A 24,606-nucleotide genomic window follows, 5' to 3' on the forward strand; every position below is an offset into this window, starting at 1 on the left:
CGAAGAAAAGCAGTTAGACGACAATGAAATTTCACCATTTATTAAGGAAAATCCCGCACCAATTCCGATCCGCTTAGCCGCACTTCTGTCCGTAAATAAATGTCCGCGAAATTCGCTTGCACTGAAATAAAAATTTGGTGTGTTGGATATATCTCTTATTAAACGCTTTGTTGTGTGGTATCGCCGAGTATTCGGAGTTTGGGTAGCCAATCACAGCGCGCCGTCAACGCTGTCCTCTGTTTTAGTATATTTGCTAAAAGTGAATATTGCATGACTGAATGACAACTGAGAGTGAATACAAGATGATCTCCCTAAAGCACTGTACTTTCGGTCTAAGACTCCCGTTCCATGTTGACTTTGCCCTTTCCCCCGTTTCGTTTTAGTAACATCCATCCTAGATACTAAATCGAGAACTGCTCCTTAGGGCTTTTCCAGAAGGTTCTCTATTTTAATCCAGTTGAGAGAAATTGAACAGGTCGCATGATTGTATCACTGACAGAAATACCTTAATCCTTCGATTATAATTAGGATTCCACGGTCTTGTAAGATTTGATTTTTTTACACCACGCAGTCCCTCCTTTTCGGCGAAGTCGATCGCGCAACTAAATAAAATTCAGCGGAAAATCCAGGGTTACTCTGGTTTTGCTTTGGACCAGCTTTCAACTGAGTGTCGAAAAACCGAAATAATCATATCTACCAATCAGAACAAAGGCTAACATCATCATTGACAACTCAAAGTAAAAGGGGCGCCCTTTTGAAGCGCGGGCAAACGCGTATGACTTAATATTTTTGTTTTGAATTTGGTTGGTTGAGAGGGTGGCGCGAGTTTTCTGAACCAATCAGAGCAAAGTAAAGCAACACCAAAGAAACCGCGGATCACTGACGATACTCAGTTGCACACAGCTGTTAAATTGTTCTGGGTTTTTTTCTGGAATCTCACATTACATTGCTGAATTAGTTACAACGCAGCTTTACTACAAACCACTAACAACCTCTCAAACCAAACCTAACTTTTATTCTTTTTGCATGTTTTACGAAATAATTTTACAGCCCAACGAGTTTTTCCATAACTTTTACAGGACACTAGATATGTGATTCATGGACAGGTCCAGCTTCCAGACTCCGTCATTATTGACAGGAGCACACTGGGACTGAAACTATGCGTAATACTGGATTCAACGAGCATATGAACGAAAAAAATATTTTGTTATCAACTACCTGCAAAGGATCCACCCCTTAAAATAAAATCTACATTTGATAGGTAACACTTTAAATTATCTAGTACACTGAAACAGCCAAAGAATTTTAAAAATTTATTTACAATTTCACATCTAACAAACTCAGTAGACTTATAAAACCTGGTCGACGATGACTGAACTTTCCGAAACAGTTTTAAATAAGTTACGCTGATCTCATTTTGGAGGTTATGATGAAATTTAAATGAGTGACCATTAGATTTTATATCAAAGTACGAGAAGTACCATCGTCTTTCTGTTACCTACGAGCGCCCGTGCGATATTTTAAGGCCTTGAGCTATGCGAAACGGTGAGAGGTCTGCAAGGGGTCTGGTACTGATAATCACCAGGCCCCCGGCAAACCTTCCTGACTTGTCTTCAATCTTCTCTCAGACGAAAAAGAAAAAAACAAACAAACAAACAAACAAACAAACCCAGTGTCATGAAGCACAAATAATGAGTGAATCGCAGGCTATCTTTCTGATTTCAACTTTTTTTCAGCAAACAGAATTAACCCGTACCTAACTATGCTATGCTTTTCTTCGTATTATGTCGGCATAACTAACAACTTTCTCAGGGCTTGGGACTTTGATGTCCTATTTTCTCAACATGGTTAACTCACGAGAACATTTATTTCACCTCTTGTCAGTCTCGCGTTAACTACTAATTAATTTTCTTGTAATCGATCCGCAAACAATGTAATTCAATTTCTATCTACGGCGAACTCTAGTGAGAAGCATTCATCTTTGGTGAACTCACCAATGAACGGGCGTTTGATTTTTTTCGCTCGACTGGAAAAGTCTTCCTTGCAGAAAAATTCTGTAGCAAATATTACCTAGTAGTGACGGAAATAATCTTCTCTTGTCAAAAATACAACACGAATATCGCTATTTGGCTTCTTCGTAATTCACTCCCAGAATCCCTTGAGATTCTGCACGTATTTTTTCATCAAACCAAATAACTGACGTAATTTATCTCAGGCGCTCCTCTGTCCTCGGGCTCAGATCCCCGCGGTTGCCATTGATTTGGAGGTAGTTCGGGCTCCGGGGTAAGTGTGTTTCGTGACGATCGTAAAGACTCAGGTCTCCGGAAACCGTCCGAGTCCTGCGATGGAGGCCTAACGAGTTGACCATGAACATTGATGTACGGCTATAACATGAAAGAAAAGATGGCGAAAATATAAAAAACCTGGAGTAAGATGCTTGCAGGAAAGAGTGAGTTGTCTCTTGCCTTTAAAGAAGCAGTCTCCTAACTGAACTCGCTACTCTTTCATCTATTATTATTTATTTTTTTCACACTTCCATTGCATTTTTGTCAAGCAAAGCAGGGTGCATGGGAGTATGTGGCTACAAAACAACAAGAGCCTAACCTCACAAATCGAGCAGTTTTCAATTGAGTATCGAAAGTGATCTTGGATTGCTTTGGTTTTGCTTTACTTCGCTCTCTGATCGATAGAGAAAATTCGCGTCACCACTTCAGCCAATCAAATGCGAAACTAGAACCACTCCCAACCTGGTCACTCGCGTTTTCAAGCCAGTTGCCTCTTGTTACATTGATTTCTCATTGGTTAATGATGACGTAATGTTTCCTTTGATTAGTAGTTGTGCTGACTTTTGTTTAAGTTTTTCCACACCCAATTGAAAACTGCTCCACAAACTGAATGAGGTGACAACAAAGATGTACCTACGCTAGCCAAATCTGTCGGTTTTACCAAAGCAGAAAACCCTTGAGCTAAACCCTTTACATCCTAACATCAGTATGCATATTCTCCATACTGTTCTCTATACATTTCCTAAGCTGCTGACAAGGAGAGTTTGTTGAACAATCCTGAGCTTCTATAGTTGGTGACCACTCCCTTTGTTCTCCCGCTGATCTCTTTATGTGTGATTCAGGGGTTATACTGTGAGGAAAAAATTCGATGCTGGAAACTCACAGGGGTCAAAAGCTTAAGGATTAGCGGATGTGTCTTTAGATATTGTCGTTTTAAAAGATTGGCGCGTTAAAACTTCGTTTATCCTTCATTTCCCCCCCTCCACCCCCCAAGATCTGCGGTTTGTCGCCCTGGCCAGACCCCCCTCCTCGTACGTACCCGTGATGAAGGTGGATGGTAAGGCGCAGGTCCGTCCGAGTCATATCGGGGATCCCGGCCATCTGGTGGATAAACAATATCGCGTAAGAAGGCAGGCGGCTCTGGAAGGCCATCATCTGAATTAATAGCAAAAGCCATTAGGAAAAAAGACAAAGTAACACAACAACAGCAACAACAAAAATCACAAACAACAACAGTAATGACGTTTAAATTCAAGGCTAAAATGCTTCACATTGCACGATGTTTATCTCAAAATAAAGGTACACGGGGGTTGGTAAGAGTTATAAAGTTTTCATTTTTGCGACAAAGAGAATGGCTTTTGATGAAAAAGAAACTGTATGGATGAAAGGTAATTTGGTTTTATCAACCGAGTTTCTAATGCAGAATACCGTAGAGTGTTTGAAAGCTGACGTTCCGAATGTGAGACCGAGGGCAATGAGGAATGGCTAACGTTGGAAACGTCAGCTTTCACACTCTCTATCGTATTTTACATTATCAACTCAGTTGAAAAAAAAAGGCCAAACTGTTTTGCAAAACTCCCCAACGACGCAGCCTCACAGTTTCTTTGGAAACTAACCCGCTTCATTAGATGCTACACACTCTTAGGAGCCAAACGGGTAAGGAAAGGGTAATATTTAACATTTATTAACGAACGAACTTGAAAAAAGGTCTAACGCGATTTGTAAGCTATTAAGTGTGTTACATTCTAATTCCGTGTTTGTCTGTCTCTGTCTCTCTTTTTTTTTTTTAATCAAATCAATGACAATGATAATCATAGCAATAGCAATCATAGCAAAGGATGTAACACCTTTCAAAAACTCAGCAGTACCATTTCCACTCATTCAAAGTCGGCTAAAAGACAACAAGCTCACCTGGATAGTTTTCGTAATTATTAGAAATCGGTCGGTTGCTGGGTATCATAGCCATGGGGGGTGGTAGGTCCGGGGGCCTCTCACTCGGTGGGAGATTGGACGGATCATCCAAATCTAAGTCGTCATCATGCATTGGGAGGTTCTCGAAAGATCTGTCTTCAGGGGTGTACTGTGGGGGAGGCCCTGTGTGGTTGAGTGCATTTCGATGAGTTTCAAAATGACAAAAACCATAGCAATTGCTGTGGCCAATAAGAACAGGGATAAATAACGTATTCAAAACTAGAACAGAATTCTCGAACATGATTTGTTCTCTCCAGCCCGATTTGAAAACTAACTGGGCAGTTCACGCATTATGACTGTGTAATTGGTCAGTAAGCGTCATGTACAAGCGCTGTTGCTCCACATTTCGCCGAGTCAACCACTAGTTTGTTTTGTTTGTTAGTTTTTTTTTGTTTTTTGTTTTTTATGAAAACGTGTAACCAAGAGCTAGTCTGTTTCTCAAACTTTGTCATAGTTTTGATTTATTGGTAACAGGACTTCGTGTCGTCCAATTCTGTCTTTAGTCATACCCGTAATTAACAAATCTTTACCGATAATAACACTAAGAAGGGAGAAAGAGGGAAATTTTTCTGCACTTGTGACCAGGACTGCAGTTAAGCCCTCCAAGATTAATTTCAGCGCTTGATTGAAAATGGTTCTAAGAAACGCAAGGGTTTAGTTAGGAATCAAACGAGGCTTGCAGTCAAAATTGTGTATTAATTTTTCTTTTCACCTTTCGCCCAACCCTCTTGAAAATGGTTTTCCTTACCTAGGTAAAAGCGGAAACTACGGTTTCAGAATCAATACAAATACTCCATCGTGTTTGAAGTTTAACAATGCATAAATACATTTGAAAACGAATGAAAGTTAATTCTTAAGAGGATTTTAAGATCAATTTTCGTTTTTGTGTGAGTACCTACACGCAGCTCAGAGAAATCTCAAAATAGAAAAGTGAGAATAAAGTTGCCTTAATTTCTTAAAGGTTTTAGGAATTTAATAAAAAAATTTTATAAGAAAAGGTTACTAAGTTAAGTTAATTTTTAAAGTTTATACTAACATCCTTTATAAGTGTCATTCCAGTATGAAGGCCCATACATCTGTGGCGGTGGGCGAAGCCTTTCTGTTGAACGATAGCATGTTTCCAAATTTAGGTCTTAATTTTTTTTAATGCTTTAGAGGGGATTTAAAAGTTGTATTCCGCAGGTTAAAAGTACCATCATCTGAGAGCTGGCACTACTCTCTGATTGGCTAATAACACTCGGAAACTGTCCGAGTATTTGACGAAGGTAGACCGAGAATGTCACGCTCCGAACGAGCCGTTTTGCATCACCTAACGGCCTCTTCTTAAGTTTCACAATGAAGGTGCCAATCGTCTGCAAAAATTTGCGAATTCATGAGTGACCGAGACATAATTTCTCCTTACAATATCAATACAATAGCAAGCAGACAAGTGATGAGAATAAAGAAAAATATCAACAAGGGGATTATAAACTGATATAATTCAAAATTCTCCATAGCAACAACACAAGAATTGTATGGCAGACAGTGAGAATTACTAACTAGATCATAGGAGTGAAAGGGATCATGGGAGTGAAAGGTTTACGCGCGAGTAAACTAGTATTGTTGCCATCAATAATAATAATAATAATAATAATAATAATAATAATAGTTTAATATTTACATTGCGCAAATTACAATTTTTTTTATTTTTGTGCCGGAAATGGAGAAATTTAATACTTTAGAATTAAGCGAATTGATATTAGCGATGATCAAACAGTCATTTCGTGTTAATTGAATTGTAGTACATTAATTAAATATGGTTGAAGTCTCATGTTTATAACTTTCTTTTTAATCGTAAAATAGGCGCTATCCGTTTAAATTAAGATAAGGCATTTATAAATGCATCATATGCAAGATGTTGAAGTGTTAATCAGCAAATTACCTCTCACGATACTTATGATTTAGCATGTAAACCCACAAAATCTGGTTATTTTTTAAAGGCAGGTAGTTTCCGGTTTGCGGATAATTCTGATAGTCGTAGTGTTTTCAAAACGTTTTAAAAAACCTACCAATTGCGGGCTCACGTGGTTCGTGCCGAGGCTTCTTGGATTTGGATTTCTTTTGTGGCAAAGCATAAGGCACCGTGGGATCTGGGAGCCCTTTTGCAGGGCGACCACTCGGGTTAGCCTCTATTGGCAACACCCGTGGCCTTATAACACGTCCGTCCCTGTCCACTGCGGCGTACCCAGGCTCTTCAATGGATTCTACATGTCTGTTGACGATAACAAATCAAAAGGAACAAGAATGAAAAATGGATATATATACAATTGACGAACAAAGTGAAGACATTTTTATATGACCCAGGCCGTGCACAGTGTTACTACGGAAATGTATGCTGCAAAAAAATCACACAACTTTTACTTTCGTCAAGAAGAATACTTATAAAAATCTACTCCTTAACACGTTTTGAGACTTCAAAAAGCAACCCGACCGCGCTAAAGTTGCCTTCAAAACGTTAGAAATATGACTGTTGAAGTCATTTCCAATCCGGCGTCTTTAGCTATCAGCCCTCTGAAGTTTCACCATAACACTGACTATAACTGAGCACTAACCTCACTCTCGGGGGAGGGGGTGCAGTTCTCTGAGGCGTAAACCGCTGTTCTCCATCGCTCGAGTCTGTGGGTTCATCAGCTGGTCGAGCCTGTCTTGGTCTGCGGCCTGAATGTCTTCCCTGTCCAGGCCCTGTGAGATCTCCCGTTGATTTCCTGGTCTTCGGCTTCCTTCCTGACTGCCGCATGGCTTCTTCAAACGAAGGTGGTTCATGATACGGGGGGAGCGTGCTGAAGTCTCTCTGGGGTCCCCTTGCCGGGTATGCTGAATTCGCATCCAGTTCACCAGTGCTTTGCGCTAAACGGCCGTTTCTCACCATGCGGGAACCTGGATTAAGTAACATTTCAGGCTGTTGGACAGAATCTGAGGAGAAAAAAGGCACTCTTTTTTATTTTTTCATTGTTTGGTACCATGAAACATGCACTTTTTCTAAGCTACTCAGCTGTACATGTCCATCGCGCGAGGTGCGGCGCGCTGCCATAATTTCTTTCAGTGATTTTTTTCGACACACGTAACGAACTTCGCCGAAAAAGGACAGGGTTGTGGTTTAGCAGAGCCTGGGTGCCTCAGGTGACCAAGTTTATGTGTTTGGGCGACTTGTTTGACTTCACTTTTATGAAGACTTGTTGGAATTAGGCACCTCAGGTTTGTTAAATAAGAACCTTTGGGCACAGCCTTGAGGAAGAACTGCTCGTGAGTAAGTTGTAAATATGTATCTCGAGTATGAATGAAAGCAAGCTAGTGCATATCTATCGCATGGAAGCCGAGAGCATGCAAACTATCAAAAGGCTATATACCTTGTGACAGGTATCCATAGTTTACACCCTGACTAGAGTCTGGTTTTTTCTTTTTTCCTTCAGTTGAGTTCACAGACTGCATTGACGCTGCTGCAATGAACGGATCATCTTCAACAGACTCCATACCGTAGCTATGCCTGTTTTCCAAAGCACGGGTCACATCTGGGCCACCCACAACATAGCTAAGTAAGGTAGAAATGACACAAATCGCTTTAGTAAATTGCTACAACATTTCCAACTTGTATCAGCTTTCCTCGGCTTCAGTATACGAACACATGTGTGTGGTTTTTCACCAGTTCACCGTTCACTTTCAAAAGTTTTAATCGATCAACGCTTTTTGTTCCAACTTGTGACAGACGAGTTATGCTCTCCCGTTCAACGACGAAGCAAATTCAGTACCACAGAACGCTTTAGGACACGGCTGATTAAGTAAACAAACATGTATGAACCTAGTTCACGAACGTATTCTTTGAAGCTTAGTCCATTGTAGGCAGAGTATCCGTTTGACTGAGAGAAGGAAACTGACTGCGATTCGATTCCTCGTGTAGGGCCTAAAGCAACCTTCACGTGTACTGCAGCACCTCCTTGCGCATCAAACGCGTGTAATGTGAAGCAAATTAATAAAGGCTGATAGTTTGGAAAGAAACTGTTTGGGGCTGCGTTGGTGGGGGTAACGAAATAATTTGGATATATCAACAAATTTGAAATGGTAAATTGGCCACCGTAACGATTACAAAAGCTGACGTTTCGAGCTCCGACGAGGGGCTAACGCTCGAAACGTCAGCTTTTGTAATCGTTACGGTGGCCAATTTACCATTTCAAATTTGTTGATATATCCAAATTAATGCGAAGCAAATACGAGCACTTTCGATGCGTGCAGTAGCACGTGTGCGGTGGCAGAAGTACACACCTGCAATAGTTTATTTTTGCACACGTATGCAATTGTTGCGGGTACTTGTGTTTCACTTCATTTAACTAGGATTCTCAGGGCCGATTATTTCAAAGAGTTTAGCCAATGTTAAGCAAAACTGCGTTCTAACCCATCCTCAATTTAGTTGAACCTTTTATTAACATTTATTTCGGTGAACAGTGTCAATAGGACCGAAAGCTAAGAGTGGAAGGAAATTTATTTAATGAAGTCAACCCACTTGAAGAGAATCCCCGGGGACCACAGCTTGCATTAACCCTTGTAAATAACCGGCCCTTGCTGTCCAGGTTGACAAAGCGTTCCTCCGACGGAAAAAAACGAGGTTGATCATTCAAACATTTAAATATGTATGCCTATTGGATGAACCCTCTTACCTTGAAGTTTGAGACATGTGGACATCATTAGCTACAAAAGGGAAAAAGGAAAAATCAATCAAATGGCATTTAATCATTTCGATAGGCAGTTTCAGACACGTTCTCGAAAATACTGGAGTGAATAACTTGTAAATGCAGCCACAAAAAGTGTGGTTTCACAGAGCTGATAATGCTACAAACAAACTGTGTAGTTAGTTTTGGAGAAGAATTCGTACAATAAGCTTGTTAAGGGGTTACATTAGCCGCTGAGTGGCGGGTAAATCTACTCGCTTGTAACTCGCGGGCTCCCCGCTCGTTTCTTTTTCATAAGCACCACTCTACTGCAAGCTTATGTGTAATTCTCTTCAAATTGGCTGACGTCTACAAAAAAAACAAAGTAACAGTCTAAAACCTTCTAAATTTCCCAGAAGAGTCCAGAACTCCCTTGAAAGTGGAGGCCCTTAAGACGTTCACAGCTATCTGCCTACCACTCAAAAATACCGATTTGTACCGAAAGGTTTTTTTTAACCACTGGCTGTACGATCTTGTACGTACCCCCATGTTCCTTCTTCCGACGCTTAAAGCAACACAATGCAAGGACGACAATGGCCAGGAGAAGAATACCAGCAACTAAAGCGATGACAGCAATCATCCAGTCTTTTAACGGTTCACCATCACTTCTCGCTCCTGGAATGGGGCCCGCCGGAACTAAAACAGAAACAGCAAAAAAACCGTGTAAAGGACAGAATGCATGAACTGCTCGTACATTCGGCGAACCGTGGGCGGGCATGAGAGGTATTTTCAGCCGGTTTCTAAATTAAAAGAAGTATACTATGCTAGGCTGGTACCGTACGTATTCGATTGAGCACTCTATCTTAAACAAGCGCCCATTTTGTGGGTACTGAAGAACATGAAAAGCGCCCAGCCTCGAATAAGCCCCCACCTCTAATTTACCTTAGTAGCGATGACATTAAAATCGACTTAGTGCTACGATGAGATTTCCCCGAAAACCGCGTTTTCATAGTATTTCAAAGAAACTTTAAATAAAAAGTTAAAATTCATTTACATTTTGTTTTCGCTATTTCGTTTTGTTGACAATACATTCTAAAAACGGTGAAAACTTAACGGCTATAGGCCCGTTTCTCGAAAGTCCCGGTAAAGCCGTTTTGTTTTCATTTAAGGTGGTCATTTCAAAAGTTTTAATGGCCCTAGCCTTAAACTTAACGGCCCTAGGCCCTAGCCTTAACGGACCTAGGCCCGTTTCTCGAAAGTCCCGGTAAAGCTGTTTTGTTTTCATTTAAGGTGGTGATTTCAAAAGTTTTAAAATGACACGATAAAACTATCAGCTAAAGAAATAAAAAGGACTGGTTTGGGTGCCAGAACCTGCTTCCCTATCCCATAAATTTTGATTTTAAAACATGGCTTTGGGCCCGTTAAGTTACCGGGACTTTCAAGAAACGGGCCCCAAGTCGCTTAGTCAAATTGTTACAGAAGTCGCTCCCTCAATTTTAACACCTAACTTTTATGTTCATTTTACACACTCATCCCCAACCCTGCATACGCTTTGTTCCTTTTTTACCCACTGATCACGAGATTGCTCATCAGTGGAGTGGGAACCCATTTTCATGGGATCCCATACATCAACACCAAAGGAAGCCACAAAGGTTGCTAGTGAAACTACTGATTAAGATATTTAATACTATACAAACGAATAAATATGTTAGTACAAAAAGTTCCCTAACCCAATCAAATTGCAACACGTACCTGTATCACTATACACATAATATTTATAATAATAATATATATATATATATATATATATATATATATTAATATATTATTATATTATATATTATTATTATTATTATAATATTATTATATTATTATTATTATTATATATTATTATTTATTATATATTTATTATTATATTATTATATTATTATTATAATATATTATTAATATATATATATATATATATTAATATACACATAATTGCAACACGTACCTGTATCACTATACACATAAGCCGGAGTAGACTCCCCAGGTCGTCTCATATCCACTCTAAATCTGTATGAACTGTCAGCCTTCAGATCGGTCACTTTAAACTCCAATTCAGATCTTGGCAGCTGAGATGCCCTCTCGACAAGCTCCCACGAACCCTCCCCTCCCTGCTGTATTTCAAGGGTCGCTGTTGTTACCTGGTCATCGGTTATTGTCCATTCCACCAGTATGAGAGAGGCATCGTCTGATGATCTCGTTGCTGTGACTGAAAGAAGGGAAAAAAAAGAAGGAACATTCTATTACAAGCTGAGAAGGTGGAAGGAAAGGAAAGAAAAAAAAAAAAAAAAAAAACTGGGCAAGTCTGCGCGTAAGCCAAGTTGCTCAGCCAGCCTGTAGCATTTAGCTATTAAGAAGGTCTCAATCTCAATGAGGTTAACCGTTAGTTGTGAAACGGCAAACTTTTGTGACAGATTTACACGGTTAGTCATAAAATACTTTAAATTGTAAACATACCAGTTCCTCTGTCCGGAGGTACCAGGGATTCTAAAAACGAACACATAAAAAACAAAACCATAAAAACAGTTGTCACCATCATCACGTTACATTTCATAACATTCCCAAACACTCTGATTTTTTCTATTTTTTTGACCAGGCGTGTTTTTTTTTTTTTTTTTTTTACCTGGCGTGTTTTTTTTTTACCTGGCGTGTTTTTTTTCTTACCTGGCGTGTTGTTGTTTTTTTTTTTGCCTGGCGTGTTTTTTTTTTACCTGGCGTGTTTTTTTTTTTTACCTGGCGTGTTTTTTTTTTTTTAACTGGCGTGGTTTTTTTTTTTTTTACCTGGCGTTTTAAGCTGCTGTGGATCTGACGGTTGGCTTTGGCCAGCTTTATTAGAAGCCTGAACGGTAAATTCATAATCGGTTTCCGGGTAGAGTCCTTCTATAGTGTGCATGTTATTATCCGGGTGACCAACAAACCGTTCTATAAAGTCTCTATTACTTTGTTTCACGCGATAATGGATTGTGAACTCTTGATCATATCCTCCACTGTATCCAGGTGTCCAACTCACATTGACATTCACGGTTTTCGAATTCTGGACTGGAAATGCCTTTACTACTACATTTATTGGTTTATCTGGGAGCCCTGCCAAGAAAATGACTCAGTTTCAGTTTTTAAAGATATATTAGGGAGGAAAAAACCAATTCATTAGACTACTTAGTATGCAAAGTAGTTCCACTTAGTTTAAGCTTGCAATTAGTCTTTCCTGGCAATGGATAGACTGCTGGGGTGGCGATTGATCTCTTTTAAGTGCTGCATAATCATCGTGGTGAAAATTTTCACAGGATCTTTAAGAATCTTTGACGACCGTTAAAGACCTGCCAATGACTCTTAAACACTAAGATCTTCACGAATCCTTAAAGGATCTGTGAGAGATCTTCAGAGATCTTTATGTGCAAAGTCATTTGCCAAGATCCTCCAAGATCCTAGCAAAGTTGTTTGTAAGGAACCTTTAAGATCCTCAAGGACAAACCAAGGATCTTCCAAAGATGTTCAAGTATCTTGGCAAGATCTTTTCTAAGATCCTTAAGGATTTGATCAGGATCTTAGACGGGTCCTTGTCAAGATCGTTGCAAGAGCTATGTAAGGATTCCTCAAGATCCTATTGGAGGACTCTTTCGAAGTTCTTAGTAAGATCTTTGCAAGGATCCTTACGGATTTGTTCAGGATCTTGAAAGGATCCTCGTCAAGATCTTTGCAAGATCTGTACAAGGGTCCTTCAAGACCCCCAAGGATTTAACGAGGATCTTTCAAATATCTTAAAAAGATCCATTTAAGGTCATCTATCTGGCAACCTGTGTTCAGCAGTCATGTAATGATGTTTTAACTAGCTGCTTATGATCTTAGTAGTTTTCCTCGTATAATGCCTTGCAATGTTACACAAACCTCAAAGAATTGATAGGCGCCAATTGTTTTTTTCGTTCTTGAGACAACATTCTAACGATCTTTCAGTGACTTACCTCTTTTCCTTATGGTGTATTGTTGGCTATTACTTCCCAGAAGGTTTACAGCCACACAATAGAAATGTTCTCCTATTGCTGTGACTATAACCCTCAACACACTGGTGTCCCTCTCCTTAGTGATACTCTTCACTTTGTTATCGTTCAATGAACTCAGATCTTGTCCATTAAGTTGACGTTTCCATGACAATGTCGGCGGAGGCTTACCGCTGACAATACAAGTTAAATCCACTTGCTCGTTTGCATCACCAGGTATTTGGGTGCTTGTAGGGGTGGATGTAACAATGGTCGGACGAGCTGTTAAAAAACAATCGATCCCGTTTATCCAAATCGTGTACAGCATTTTTCTGACTGATAATTTTCTTCTGCTTTTCGGTGATTTAGTATCAATCATCGCCACTATCCCACCTTTGAAATCAAGTTTTCCTGGACGTAATAGTATAATTTCATTGCCAGCAAGAGCGTTTCTCTACCCGCAAGTAAGTTAAAGGCCTTGAGCAACGAAAGAACGCCAGAAGTCTGCAAGGAGTCTGGCAGACCACTTTCAGACCTTTTGCAGGCTAGCGTTGCTCAAAGCATCAAACTTATTTGTAGGTGAAAAAAAGCTCTGGCTACCGGGCCAATGATGAGGAACTGCTCATGCTCACACGCTAATAGTTCACTAAAATTGGATTTCCGACTTTCAATCAGAAGACTTTGTTTACTGGAACTAAAAATATATCTACTGCTGCCAAAGAACACACATACAAGTCGTAGAGTAGAGTAGACATCTATAATTATACAGGATAGCCCCTTCAGTGTAGTTAACACTGGTATCAACAGGGGTCCTGTTACCCACCCATCCCACCCCAGGGGAGGATATCCATCACACAGTAATCTCGTGCGTGGGAAATTAACGTCTCCTGCCCCTAACCCTGCAGGAGACGAGACCTCCATTTATTCGTCGCTATCTGAGAAGACTAGAATATCTAACCATTTCTTGATGTTATAGAAAGGTAGCATATTCCTCTCAATTATTTTAAGACCACTTTTAAAATATCTAACCTGCACAAGGACTTACTTTGGACATTAAGAGTGACATCTCTCCTGTCCTCGTCAAGCTCATTTTTAGCAATACACGTGTAGGTTCCATCATCCCCGCCACTTGTATTAATTATGGTAAATTGCTCACCAGAACCAAGAACGTCGCTACTTCCTGTCTTTATCCAAGTAATTGTTGGTTGCGGCACCCCATTTGCACGACAGATCATTGTCACGTTGTTTGTTTCATTAACTGTGAATGCACTTTGATAGAAGGTAATGGTTGGTGGATCTTTGGTAAAATAACAAAAAAGAAAGAATAAATAAAAATGGCTATCACAGGTGACTGGAACAGGGAAAAAGGTTTCCTCTAATGAAATGGAGAAATGGAGAAAGTTTTCCGACAATCAACTGAAAAGCGCTCCATAAAAGAAAGATATAACATACGCTTAATACGTAATTGTGCTCTGGCAGGAGGTCCTTCTCCTAGAGAGTTGGTTCCAGTACAGGAATACCATCCTGCATCTTCCCGGGTCACTGAAGCCTTTGTTAAAGTTGTTTTTGAGCAGCCCGAGCAGCTTTCTCCGGGTATGTCAACTCCATTGAATTGCCACTTTTGTGACTGTGTAGGTGGATTGCCGATGGTTTTACATGTGAAGGTTGCTGTTTGCCCCACAGACAGAGTGAGGTTTTGAGGATGATCATTCTCAGACTGAACTACTGGTCGATCTGAAGAGTTAACAGACATCCTTGAAACACTATTTCAACATAAAATCTATAGAATCGTCTTATACACATAAAAAAATACCAAGGTTACGAATTTTCATACGCCAACGACCCAAGTTTAATGGGCAATGGCCAATAAATTCTACTGGATCCAGCACAAATCGTTCTCCGTTTTCATATCGGCAAAACAAAAGCAAAATTTTTCTGCCTACACCAGCGTTTTGACTTGTCGAGTGGGACCTGGAATTGAAAATAAGATCAATATTTTCGTGATCTCTTTCCTCTGTCTCGCCAATTGACTTTCACATTGTACGAGGCTGTGTTTAGCTGAAGACACTAAGCAAAGCTAAAGGTCACTATCGAATGGGCCGTTTAGGACAGGGATCCATCACAACAGCCTCATTTTTTACCTGTCCACACTAAAACGATGCATCTTCACAAGTACCATTTTTGAAACCAATTTTCGAAAACAATTTAAAAGGTATGTGTTCAAATGAAATCGCAGCAGTGAGGTAAGGGCCTTGGAATGTAGTTGAGGCAAGGGGCCCCTTCAGTCGGAGCTTTTCCCGTTTCTGTAGAATGAAGTGTCTAGCTAAATCCCCACCCCCCCCCCCACCCAAGGTTGAGATGCTAGTCCAGTACAGACTCCTCTCCACAAAAGTTCAAGCTTCCCTGACAATTCACTGGTACCCATTCCTACTCCTGGGTAGGAAATGAGCTAAACTGCTAGGCCACTGCACCCCTCCCTTTACTAAAAAAAAAAAGGGGTGGGCATGTTCTAGCAGTATTAAAAGAATTGTGGTTTCTATAAATGAAAAGTTTGCAGGGTAATAGCAAAGCTGTTAATTTAGAAAAAATTATTGCCAGATGTTGGTTCAAAAGACCATTTTCAATATATCAAAATTCAAACTTGGCTCCAGGCCTGGGGGAATTGCCAGGCTTGAGTTGTAGTTTTGCAGTCATGTGATGCACACGTAAATGTCTGTGTGCTTTTACTGCATTCATTGCCCTCTATTATTTGAATAAGGCATGAAATAAAACAACCTAAGAAAACAGAGACAGCAGATTCAGCTGGACATAGACCTGTCCAACTCTGTCTGCAACAACTGTGGGAGAAACTGGGCTCCTAAGCCAAGCATGGCATGGACAATAAGACCAAACTTAGCATTTCTCATACTCTTTCAAGACAAAAGAATGGCTATCATTCAAACAAAATTGCCTCTTCATTTTGTTGAATACTTACAGCGCACTTCAAGCTCTGTGGTTTGACTTCTCTGACCAGCATTGTTGTAAGCAACACAAGAGAAAGTCCCATTCTGCTGCCAAGTTACTTTATCAATGGTCAAATAAGAAAGAGTCCTCAAAAGTTTAGAACTTGGAACTGGTGCGAAATCAGTTGTGATATTGTATGGATGTGTGGGGTTTGTCAGATTTTTTCCATTTAGTTTCCAAACAACTTTTGCAGCAGGTTTGGCATGAACTGTACATGCGTAGTTCACAGTGTCATTTTCAGTCGTTGTTTGTCTGTTTGCTAACTGACTCTTAAATGTTGGTGGCACTGAAATAAAAGCAAGCAACATTAAAATGAGTTTCGAAATAAACCGTTTTATAGGGAGTCTAAAATACTTAGAAAAAGAAAAACAAACAAAATAAGAGAATTTTAATGCAATGCTGCACAAACCACTGGCTGTGAAATCAGGTGAACAACAGCTGAAACATGGGAGATCAATTGCACAATTAATCTGCAAAAGGTGTTCATTTCCCAATGGAGACCAAATTATTCTACAAATTCTACCCACAATGGTCTGGCTAAATTTTGATGGATGAGCTTTTTTATTTAACTTTTGTAGTTCACATCTTGTGAATATTTTCCTTTTGCTTCCTACGTAATAATGTAAGGCCTGTCAAGGAAGACCTTGGATATGCACTTAAACACTTTCTTGTTTTTCACACCAGTTTGACACTTTTAAAAAAAACAGTTTTTGGATAGCAAACGATTTTTGCATGAACCCCACGTTAAGGAAATTGCAAATTTTCTTTGATATTTGATGTGCCTCTACTTTTGAACAAATCGGGCGATTTTGTCTTCATTCTAATTTCTGGATAATACTTAGTTTTTCCTTCTAAAAGACTGTGGTTTGACTTCGCTAAAAATCATGTATGTTTAACCAGCACTATTTCTCACCTATAACTGTGATCTTCAGTGGCTGTTCGGGTCCATTTCCAAGTACATTTTGTGGCTCACAGCTGTATGTGTTATCCTCCTCACTAAGCTGCACATTAGAAATTGTGTATCTTCCACCTGAGGTGCCACTCAGGGTTGATGTACTTGATGATGTTGTGCGTTTGATGGTGTATGTTGGAGCAGGATACCCATTAGCGCTGCAAGTAAGAGTCACGCTTTTTCCTCGCACGGCAGTATTATCAGGGTTCCCAGTTGTAAAGGTTGTAACAGTTGGTTTATCTGTTAACAAATAGGAGACACTCAGAAAAATTCTTAAATTGCATGCTACTTCATCACCTGATTGACATGATAAAATTTTTTGTTTTCACCATGCGTATGCCATATGTGTATCTATGTTCTTGTAACATGCAAAGTGCTGCTGCCACAATGATAACTTTATCAACAGTTTGGGAGAACATTAAGAAGAATATACAAACTGATGTTAGGGTGTACAGGCTTAAAGTACATGCTGTAGTGTCAAATGACTTTCAGGTTAACAAAATTTTAACTTTTCTCACAGTAACACTATCATAATCACACTAGTTTAAAATAAAATTAACTTGTGACACAAAGGTCTGTTAAAATCCTCAAGAGTTCATTATGGAAGTGAACTTACATTTCACATTCACCAGTCTTGTTTTCTCAGCACTACCAAAGCTATTTCTTGCCACACATGTATAGTTCCCTGCATTCAATACTTGTGCACTTGCAAGTTGCAAAGTGTTTTGCCACTCTCCAATTGCTGCTCCATTAAACTTCCAGGAGTAGGAGGGTTTTGGAAATCCATCAGCCTCACATGTGAGTGTTATGCTTTGTCCAAGTTCCACTTCGGCTGGGTCTGGAGTCACAGTGACTAGCTGAGGTTTATCTAGCAAGAGAAAAAAGACGCGAAGTGAGTTTATAAACTTACTGTAGTCTTCATAGCATGGAGAAACCAAAACATGTTCCAAAGTGGAACATTTCAGGCAGGGGTTTTAACAGTAGTTGGACAGTGGGTAAATCTACCCTGCTGGATGCACGCTTGTATTATTTACACAAACATCTTTGTCCTCCCAACATGCCAGTAATTCTCTTCAAATCACCTGACATCTTGGACCAACAAAGCAACACAAATTATAAAGAGTACAACATATTGTAACAACAAAGCAACACAAATCATAGAACTACAGTGCAGGAGAGTAGAACTGCAAAAGTCTTAACCTATAAAAATTTTCCAAGGGAACCTAGACCTGTCCAGGTAGGGGTGGCCATGAACCACCCATTCACTTTATGTTGCTTTGTTGAATTTGTTGCAAACATACATTCTTGAAAAATTTAAATAAACTAAAAACAAAATGTAACTTATGTCATAAAAATCAAATAGCAACTGTACAATTATACCAAGTAAACTGCTATAAAAGGGAATACAAGATATGGTAACAAGCACACACATTTGACAAATCTACAACACTGTGTAGTTCATAACACACAAATGGATATAACTTACAATTGACCAATAGGAAAGCAGTCTTTCTCTCTCCAGTTCCAACTCCATTTCTGCCATCACATGAGTATTGTCCAGCAGTTCCCTTCTGAGCATTCTTGATGGTCAGTGTACTTTCTTCAGCACCACCATTGGAAATTTTAAAATTTCCTGAATTGGTTATCTGATTGCCATCCTTAAACCATCTGTATGTGGTTGCTGTAGGAAAGGCTTCTGTCCGGCAATTAAATGTGGCATCATTGCCTTGCAGGACTGTTTGATTACTGCTCAAACTGTTTAATTTGTGTGCAGGCTTGACTGCAAGATAAAAATGTGAATAGACATTTAAGGAAAGCTTTATCATTAGCTTATTTCAGGATTAAGTCATAAAGCTATGCAAACATTTTACAGTCCTAACTGTTTACAGGAATAGTTGGAACATTTTCCATCTTTTTCAAAATACATAAATATGAACCCTCATCAACATGAAGAAAATAAATTAAACCTATTTTCTGAGTGATAGTGTTCAGAATTGATTGTCAATGACAATCCCTCTCTGTATTATTAAGTGTCCTCATTAATAAAATTCTACCAAATGTCCTTATTGATAACATTTTTCTGAACAGTTGATCACACCTTTATTTATTGGTTATATCTAAGAAGTTGCTGATGATACTAAAAAAAAGTTAGTGAAGCGCCAATCAATTCGAAGCTTTAACACCCCCCCTTGGCAACCCACAGCATTTAATCATCATATATTCTAAGGAGGAGGGAGGGGGGAAATTGAACCTTGCCTAGCTGGGGTGGGGAATTTGAACCTGACATGTCATGTCTTTCAGGTGGAATACAAGTGTAGCTCACTGCCTAACTGTTTCACTTTGTATCAAAATAGTAACCAGAATGTACAAACTGATCAATCCAGGGGTTAAAAGCTTATTAAGAAGTATTGCATGTAGACTTACATCTAACTGTAACCTGGACACTGTAACGGGCACTGTATTGGCCAAGAGTTGGAGCATTAACAACAGCCTCGCATCTGTACGTTCCTGCATCATTCCTATCAGCTGATGTTATTGTGTAGTTAGAGTTGTTTGGATCTTCCTGAATCTTTACATTATCTTTGTACCATGTGTAGGATGGTTTGGGGTTGCCACTAGCAACACATAATAACTTCAATGAAGCACCTTCATTCAAAGTTTGAGCTGTTGTAGTGTTGAGTATAATTGACGGTCTAACTGCAGATAACAATGGATTGGAATTGAATGACAAGTCTAGATAACCATGTCATTATCAACCCTTTGGCCCTTAGAGTGACCAGCATCCAATTTCTCCTTGCAACATCGCCCCCGTATCACACATTAAAGTCACAAGAATATAATAAAAGAAAATGATTGTTAACTGTAGAAGCTCAGGATCGTTCAACAAATTCTCCCTGTCAGCACCTTTGGAAATGTATAGAGAAGAGTATGGAGAATATGAATGCTGATTGCTGATCTCAGGGTGTAATAAATTTATGTAACAACTTCGTCCATCAAAGAGAAGAAATCTAATATCAAGCAGAGGTTTCATTAAGGACTGGGCACCACACAATACAATACAATAACTATTCTTTATTTAAAGAAGGTGACGTAATTAACCCAATGAGTTATCTAAATTACGGCCTTCACAAAAATACAAACCCACCATCCCACCCCAAGGGAGGACATCCATCACACCGTAATCTCATGTGTGGGAAATTAACATCTCCTACCCCAGCCTTGCAGGAGATGGGACCTCCATTTATTCGTCCCTATCCAAGAAGACTAAACATTTCTTGATGTTATAGAAATGTAGCAAATTCTTCTCAATTATGTTAAGACCTTGAGTGTTGGTCCGGCTGGGGCTCGAACCCTCGACCTCCCGCACAACAGTCCAGCGCGCAATCCATTGGGCTAACTGGGTGGCAGACAAATTGACTGGTTGAGAGGATGCATTTGCCTGCCTGGTTTAACCATCTAAAGTTTATCCTAGAATGAAGTTCAGTTAAAAAAGTTTTGCTTGCCTGTGAAAGCCAGTCGCCCTCCGGCCGAAAACATTAATGAAACCCCTGTCAAGGTTCACATAAGCCTTTCGTTGAAAAAACTTCCAAACAGGAAAAATTCTCCACCACACATTCCAAATCAAAATGGTTTTGATCAGCTACTTACCAACTACAATAAGTTCAGCAGTAGCTGTAATGAAAGGAGGGGGAGCATTGGAGAGGGCCACTTGACAATCATATTCCCCATTGTCTTTTTCCTGAACATTTGATATTGTAAGTGTTGCAGGCCCTGATACCTGATACTGAACACTGGTTTGTCCACTAGATGGTCTAGAAGCAATCCAGTTATTATTGTGACTCCAATGTACTCCAGTGACTGTTTTGCCAGCTGTGTTGTAAGTCCATGACAAGGTTGCAGACCGACCCTTTAACTGATACACAGGACTGTTTGGTTTAGTGGTAAAACTTTGACAGTCTGGAAATATACAAAGAAAAAAAAAAAAAAGTAGTTATAATAATAACAGTGAAAGGAACAAGAATAAAAAGAGCACTTCTCAGCTAACTTTTCTCAGTAACAGTTGCCATTTGGGAAACTCAAGTCTAAAAAAGGGTTAGAATTTTAATCATTTCTTTTTATCTTAAGGTGGAGGTGACAATGTTATGGTGTTGAAGCATCCTTCTCATTTAAGGTATCACAGAAGGAAGATTAGCATTTTAATTAAAACTGAGATTGGGTAAAGATTATGTGCACTATCCCAGTAAAAGTATACATTTTCTCAAAGCTTGATAAACACTGATCTTGGATATTTAATTTAATTTTATAATAATTACTATTAAAAACTGGATCATTGGATAATGCAATTCAAGACTTTTTATTGGCTTAGCCATTATGGTATATGAGCCAATATACCATAATCTACAAATATGGTAAGCGTACGCGTCAGCTTAAAATTAAGAGCTAAAAAACTTAAGATTTGGTGAGATTTGTGTAAGCTCTTGGGGGCATTTTTAATAAAACAATTATTCCACTCACGCTTGTTCGATATGAGATGATTATATCATCTCATATGCAACATGCGCTTGTTGAATAATTGTTAATTATTCCCACTGAAAAAAATGAGAGCTTATTCTTTCATGCTAAGATGCTTTACACTATAAGTCTATTTCCAATTTTGCACCTTCCCTTTAACTCCCAAATTACTTATTGTTTTAAATGTAGTTTTCATAAAGTAAAAAAATATATCAAATAAAAGTTTTAGAAGTTAATATATCTTTATTTTTAATAGATATCACATCTTCAAGACATTGATAAATATCTTTTTTTTCCTTCTTAATCCTTTCACTTCCATGAGTGACCAAGGTAGAATTTTTCCTTACAATATCAATAAAATACCAAGCAGACAGGTGATGAGAATAAAGAAAAATATCAATAAGGGGATTATTAGTTGATCCAATACCAAATTATCAGAATTACATGTAACATCTTAAGAATTATATGGCAGATTATGAGGAGAATTACTATAAATGAGTATTAGGAGTAAAAAGGCAAAGGGAAAAAAACATTCAAGTCTTGCTAATTCCCTTGATTGTTCCACCAAATTGCTGCACAAGGAGATGATTTTCATTTAAGAAATAATTACTATTTCAGCATTGATTCACAAGGCTATAGTGCACACAGGAAGTCTGGAGAGCATTCATGAAAGATTTTTAAGAGTTGATGCTCATGAAAACAACTCTAGCCTCCTAAGGACAAAGAACTATCTAAAGTTTTCCAAGTACTTTTCTTTACTACTTTTTCTTTCAATGAAGACAGTGATAATAAATGAGCTGATTGTCTAATGACACTGCTTACATGGTAATTTAAAAGTTGTATGTAATGCTAATAGGACTGAGTGGAGTCTAATTTGGTTTGTATTCATGTGGATGACAACAAAATCTGACGACCACATAGTTGAAGTCCAATTCATTTATAAGGAGTAAGGTTACAAATGGAATTGGACAACAAATTACCAATAAATCATAAAAATTACAATTTCAGAGAAAAGAAGAATAGCTAAGGTATGAAAGAATGGGAAAATTTGCATTAAAGGAAACCAAGATTGTGATTGGTAATTTTAATTTTTGAATGTGACTGGTTGATTTAAACTACAACTTGAATGTGACTGGCTCATTGAACCATCCTGTTACAACTTGGGAAGTGAATTAGTAGAAAAAAGGAGTTTTTAAAACCAATCACAGTCAAGGAAATTGTAAATTTTAAGATAAATGGGAAATTTCCTTCCCTACACTTTTTAAAGCATTTAACTTAACAGCAAGTATATTAGTAAATTGAAGTGGGAAAGCATATCGATAGATTACACAAATTTAAAAGCTATATGTTATAATTCAGAATGATACAGTATCACACAAATAACAGAAGGCAAGTCATCTTAACATAAAACTTGACCTTTGGTGGATTGGTACAAGTAACCCAGTCTTCGACACTGATGGTAGCCAACTTAAGCCACAGACTAGTAGAAATTCAGTTTTGGCTAGTGTTTTATTTCCACCACCCAGTTTGGCTCATAAATAAACTGAAATTTTTGTAACATCTAAGTTATCACTACCCACTTGGCTGTTAAGTTGGAAAGTTAGTGTCGAGCCCTGTAACCTGTGTTACAGCTCAACATTTCTAAAGTCTGGTTTAAAATGAACATGAGGTGATTCAAATTGTCCCTTGAGCCAAACACCACGCAAATAATACATGCTGATTTAGGCTTGAATGAATCTTGCACACACTGGTATGGCTTGTTATTATATTTCAATACACCATGCAAGAACAAGCCCTGTAATGACTGCTTTTCAATCCTGGATTTAGTTTAATCAGATTCCTAACTTTATCAGTTAATATCATTATAGCATTTGTAACAGCTGTACTGGCGCTTGTTTTAAGTGTTCCAACTAAAATGGTTTCACTTGATTGGTTTGACAAGCAGTAGTTGAATATGCAGGAAAAATAGATTACATCTTGTTATTAGTAGTTCATTGGCCACCTAAACCGATGGCCAGTGATCCGTTGCTTTCAGCGTTCAATTTTACAGTATGCTAACTTCATCATGAATAAATCACTAATGTTAAGTCTGGCATGGGGCAGGACTCTTTAAAATCGAACTACACGTGCATTCTTAAATCAGCTCATGTGAAATTATTCGCCTAATTGCTCCCCATTTGCTAAATTTATCGCTATCGTTACAAAAGCATGCAGTATGACCGGGTTTACAATACATGGCAAATACGAAATGTACTCGATGTTAATTCGCTGCTAGTTTGAAGAAAACTTAATGAGATGCTCTTGACTGTAAAACAAACAAATAACTGCTGGATTATGCATTCAAGATAACCTCACGTAAAACGTGATGAAAATAAGAAGAATTTTTAACAAACTCGAGAAGATATTAGCGATTAACATGGTGAAATCCGTCATCTGGGGCTTGTAATAAGCTTATATTTGAGGTTAGATTAGAAAGGAGAGCCGAATACTTTACTACGCATAGGACAAGAAATCTTTTGTTAACAATGTAAGGCTTTAACTACACAGTCGACGCAGGTACAATAGTTTATTTCCTTAACACTGGGTACCTGTACGTTTGATGCTAGCAAGTTACTAGCCCTGATCACTTAAGTTTTCAGTTGAGCACGAATCTGAACGAGCTGAGCTTAACGGCGACAGTAACTTCGATTAGGGCTCAAGAAAATGACAATACAAGCAATCATTATAATTCCTACTTTCCGATTAAAAGAGTTTATTTACTTTTAAATTTTAAAACAACTGAAAACTCCTGGGAAACTTCGCGATAGCATAAACATTTAACCTTGGAGGGTCGACTGTTGTACCGAACATCGTGCGTATGTTATCAATATTACTCACCTACAAACCGCAATCTAACGATAGATAACAAAGCCACGAGTCTAAAATACACCATAAACATCTCTATCACCGTTTTATGGTCCCAACAAGGCTTTCGAAATCACGTTTGAACTAGGCTCCGAATTCACCAATGCATGTTTTGAACTATTTTCAGGAAACAAGGAAAACAATGCTTATCAACGGTGGATGCTCGAGAGAAACCTCGTGACCAATAGGAGAGCGTTGTGAAAGTCATGTGATCAGTATTCGAATGACCTCAGCATTGTGGGAGTCGAACTAGTGGATAAAAATAACAATGATGAGCAAAA

The 24,606-nt window shown here is 38.8% G+C and overlaps 1 protein-coding gene across 3 annotated transcripts; it reads right to left on the reverse strand.

The window, feature by feature from the left end:
* Window positions 1–995: 995 nt before the first annotated feature.
* Window positions 996–24,472, reverse strand: LOC111344231 (nephrin). 3 transcript variants are annotated; one of them, XM_088727605.1, is made up of 22 exons: window positions 24,299–24,472; window positions 20,558–20,866; window positions 19,334–19,606; window positions 18,396–18,689; window positions 17,526–17,777; window positions 16,871–17,149; window positions 15,929–16,243; window positions 14,407–14,688; window positions 14,000–14,251; window positions 12,940–13,236; window positions 11,762–12,064; window positions 11,438–11,467; window positions 10,929–11,189; window positions 9,479–9,631; window positions 8,945–8,975; window positions 7,643–7,824; window positions 6,848–7,208; window positions 6,305–6,507; window positions 5,293–5,355; window positions 4,197–4,379; window positions 3,325–3,386; window positions 996–2,384 (listed from the first exon to the last, which is right to left on the reverse strand). In XM_088727605.1, exons 1-22 carry the CDS (start codon window positions 24,357–24,359, stop codon window positions 2,184–2,186), a joined length of 4,647 nt encoding a protein of 1,548 aa, XP_088583731.1. In that variant the 5' UTR covers window positions 24,360–24,472; the 3' UTR covers window positions 996–2,183. The 3 variants fall into 3 exon arrangements, with proteins under 3 accessions (XP_088583731.1, XP_088583730.1, XP_088583732.1); XM_088727604.1 differs by having other exon boundaries at window positions 3,325–3,440; window positions 24,299–24,471; XM_088727606.1 differs by lacking the exon at window positions 5,293–5,355 and having other exon boundaries at window positions 3,325–3,440; window positions 24,299–24,470.
* Between the last annotated feature and the right edge of the window lie 134 nt (window positions 24,473–24,606).

This window comes from Stylophora pistillata, chromosome 7 (genome assembly GCF_964205215.1).
Source record: "Stylophora pistillata chromosome 7, jaStyPist1.2, whole genome shotgun sequence".
NCBI lineage: Eukaryota > Metazoa > Cnidaria > Anthozoa > Scleractinia > Pocilloporidae > Stylophora > Stylophora pistillata.

Excerpts from the sequence above, each read along its gene's own strand:
- LOC111344231 (XM_088727604.1), bottom strand. The coding sequence starts at position 24,359 with ATGTTTATGGTGTATTTTAGACTCGTGGCTTTGTTATCTATCGTTAGA. Across the intron at positions 17,778-18,395 it reads TGCTTTCCTATTGGTCAATT|ATAAACCTCAGCTAGTCACT; the intron begins GTAAGTTATATC and ends TTCTCTTGCTAG. Across the intron at positions 7,209-7,642 it reads CTATGGATACCTGTCACAAG|ATTCTGTCCAACAGCCTGAA; the intron begins GTATATAGCCTT and ends TTTTCTCCTCAG.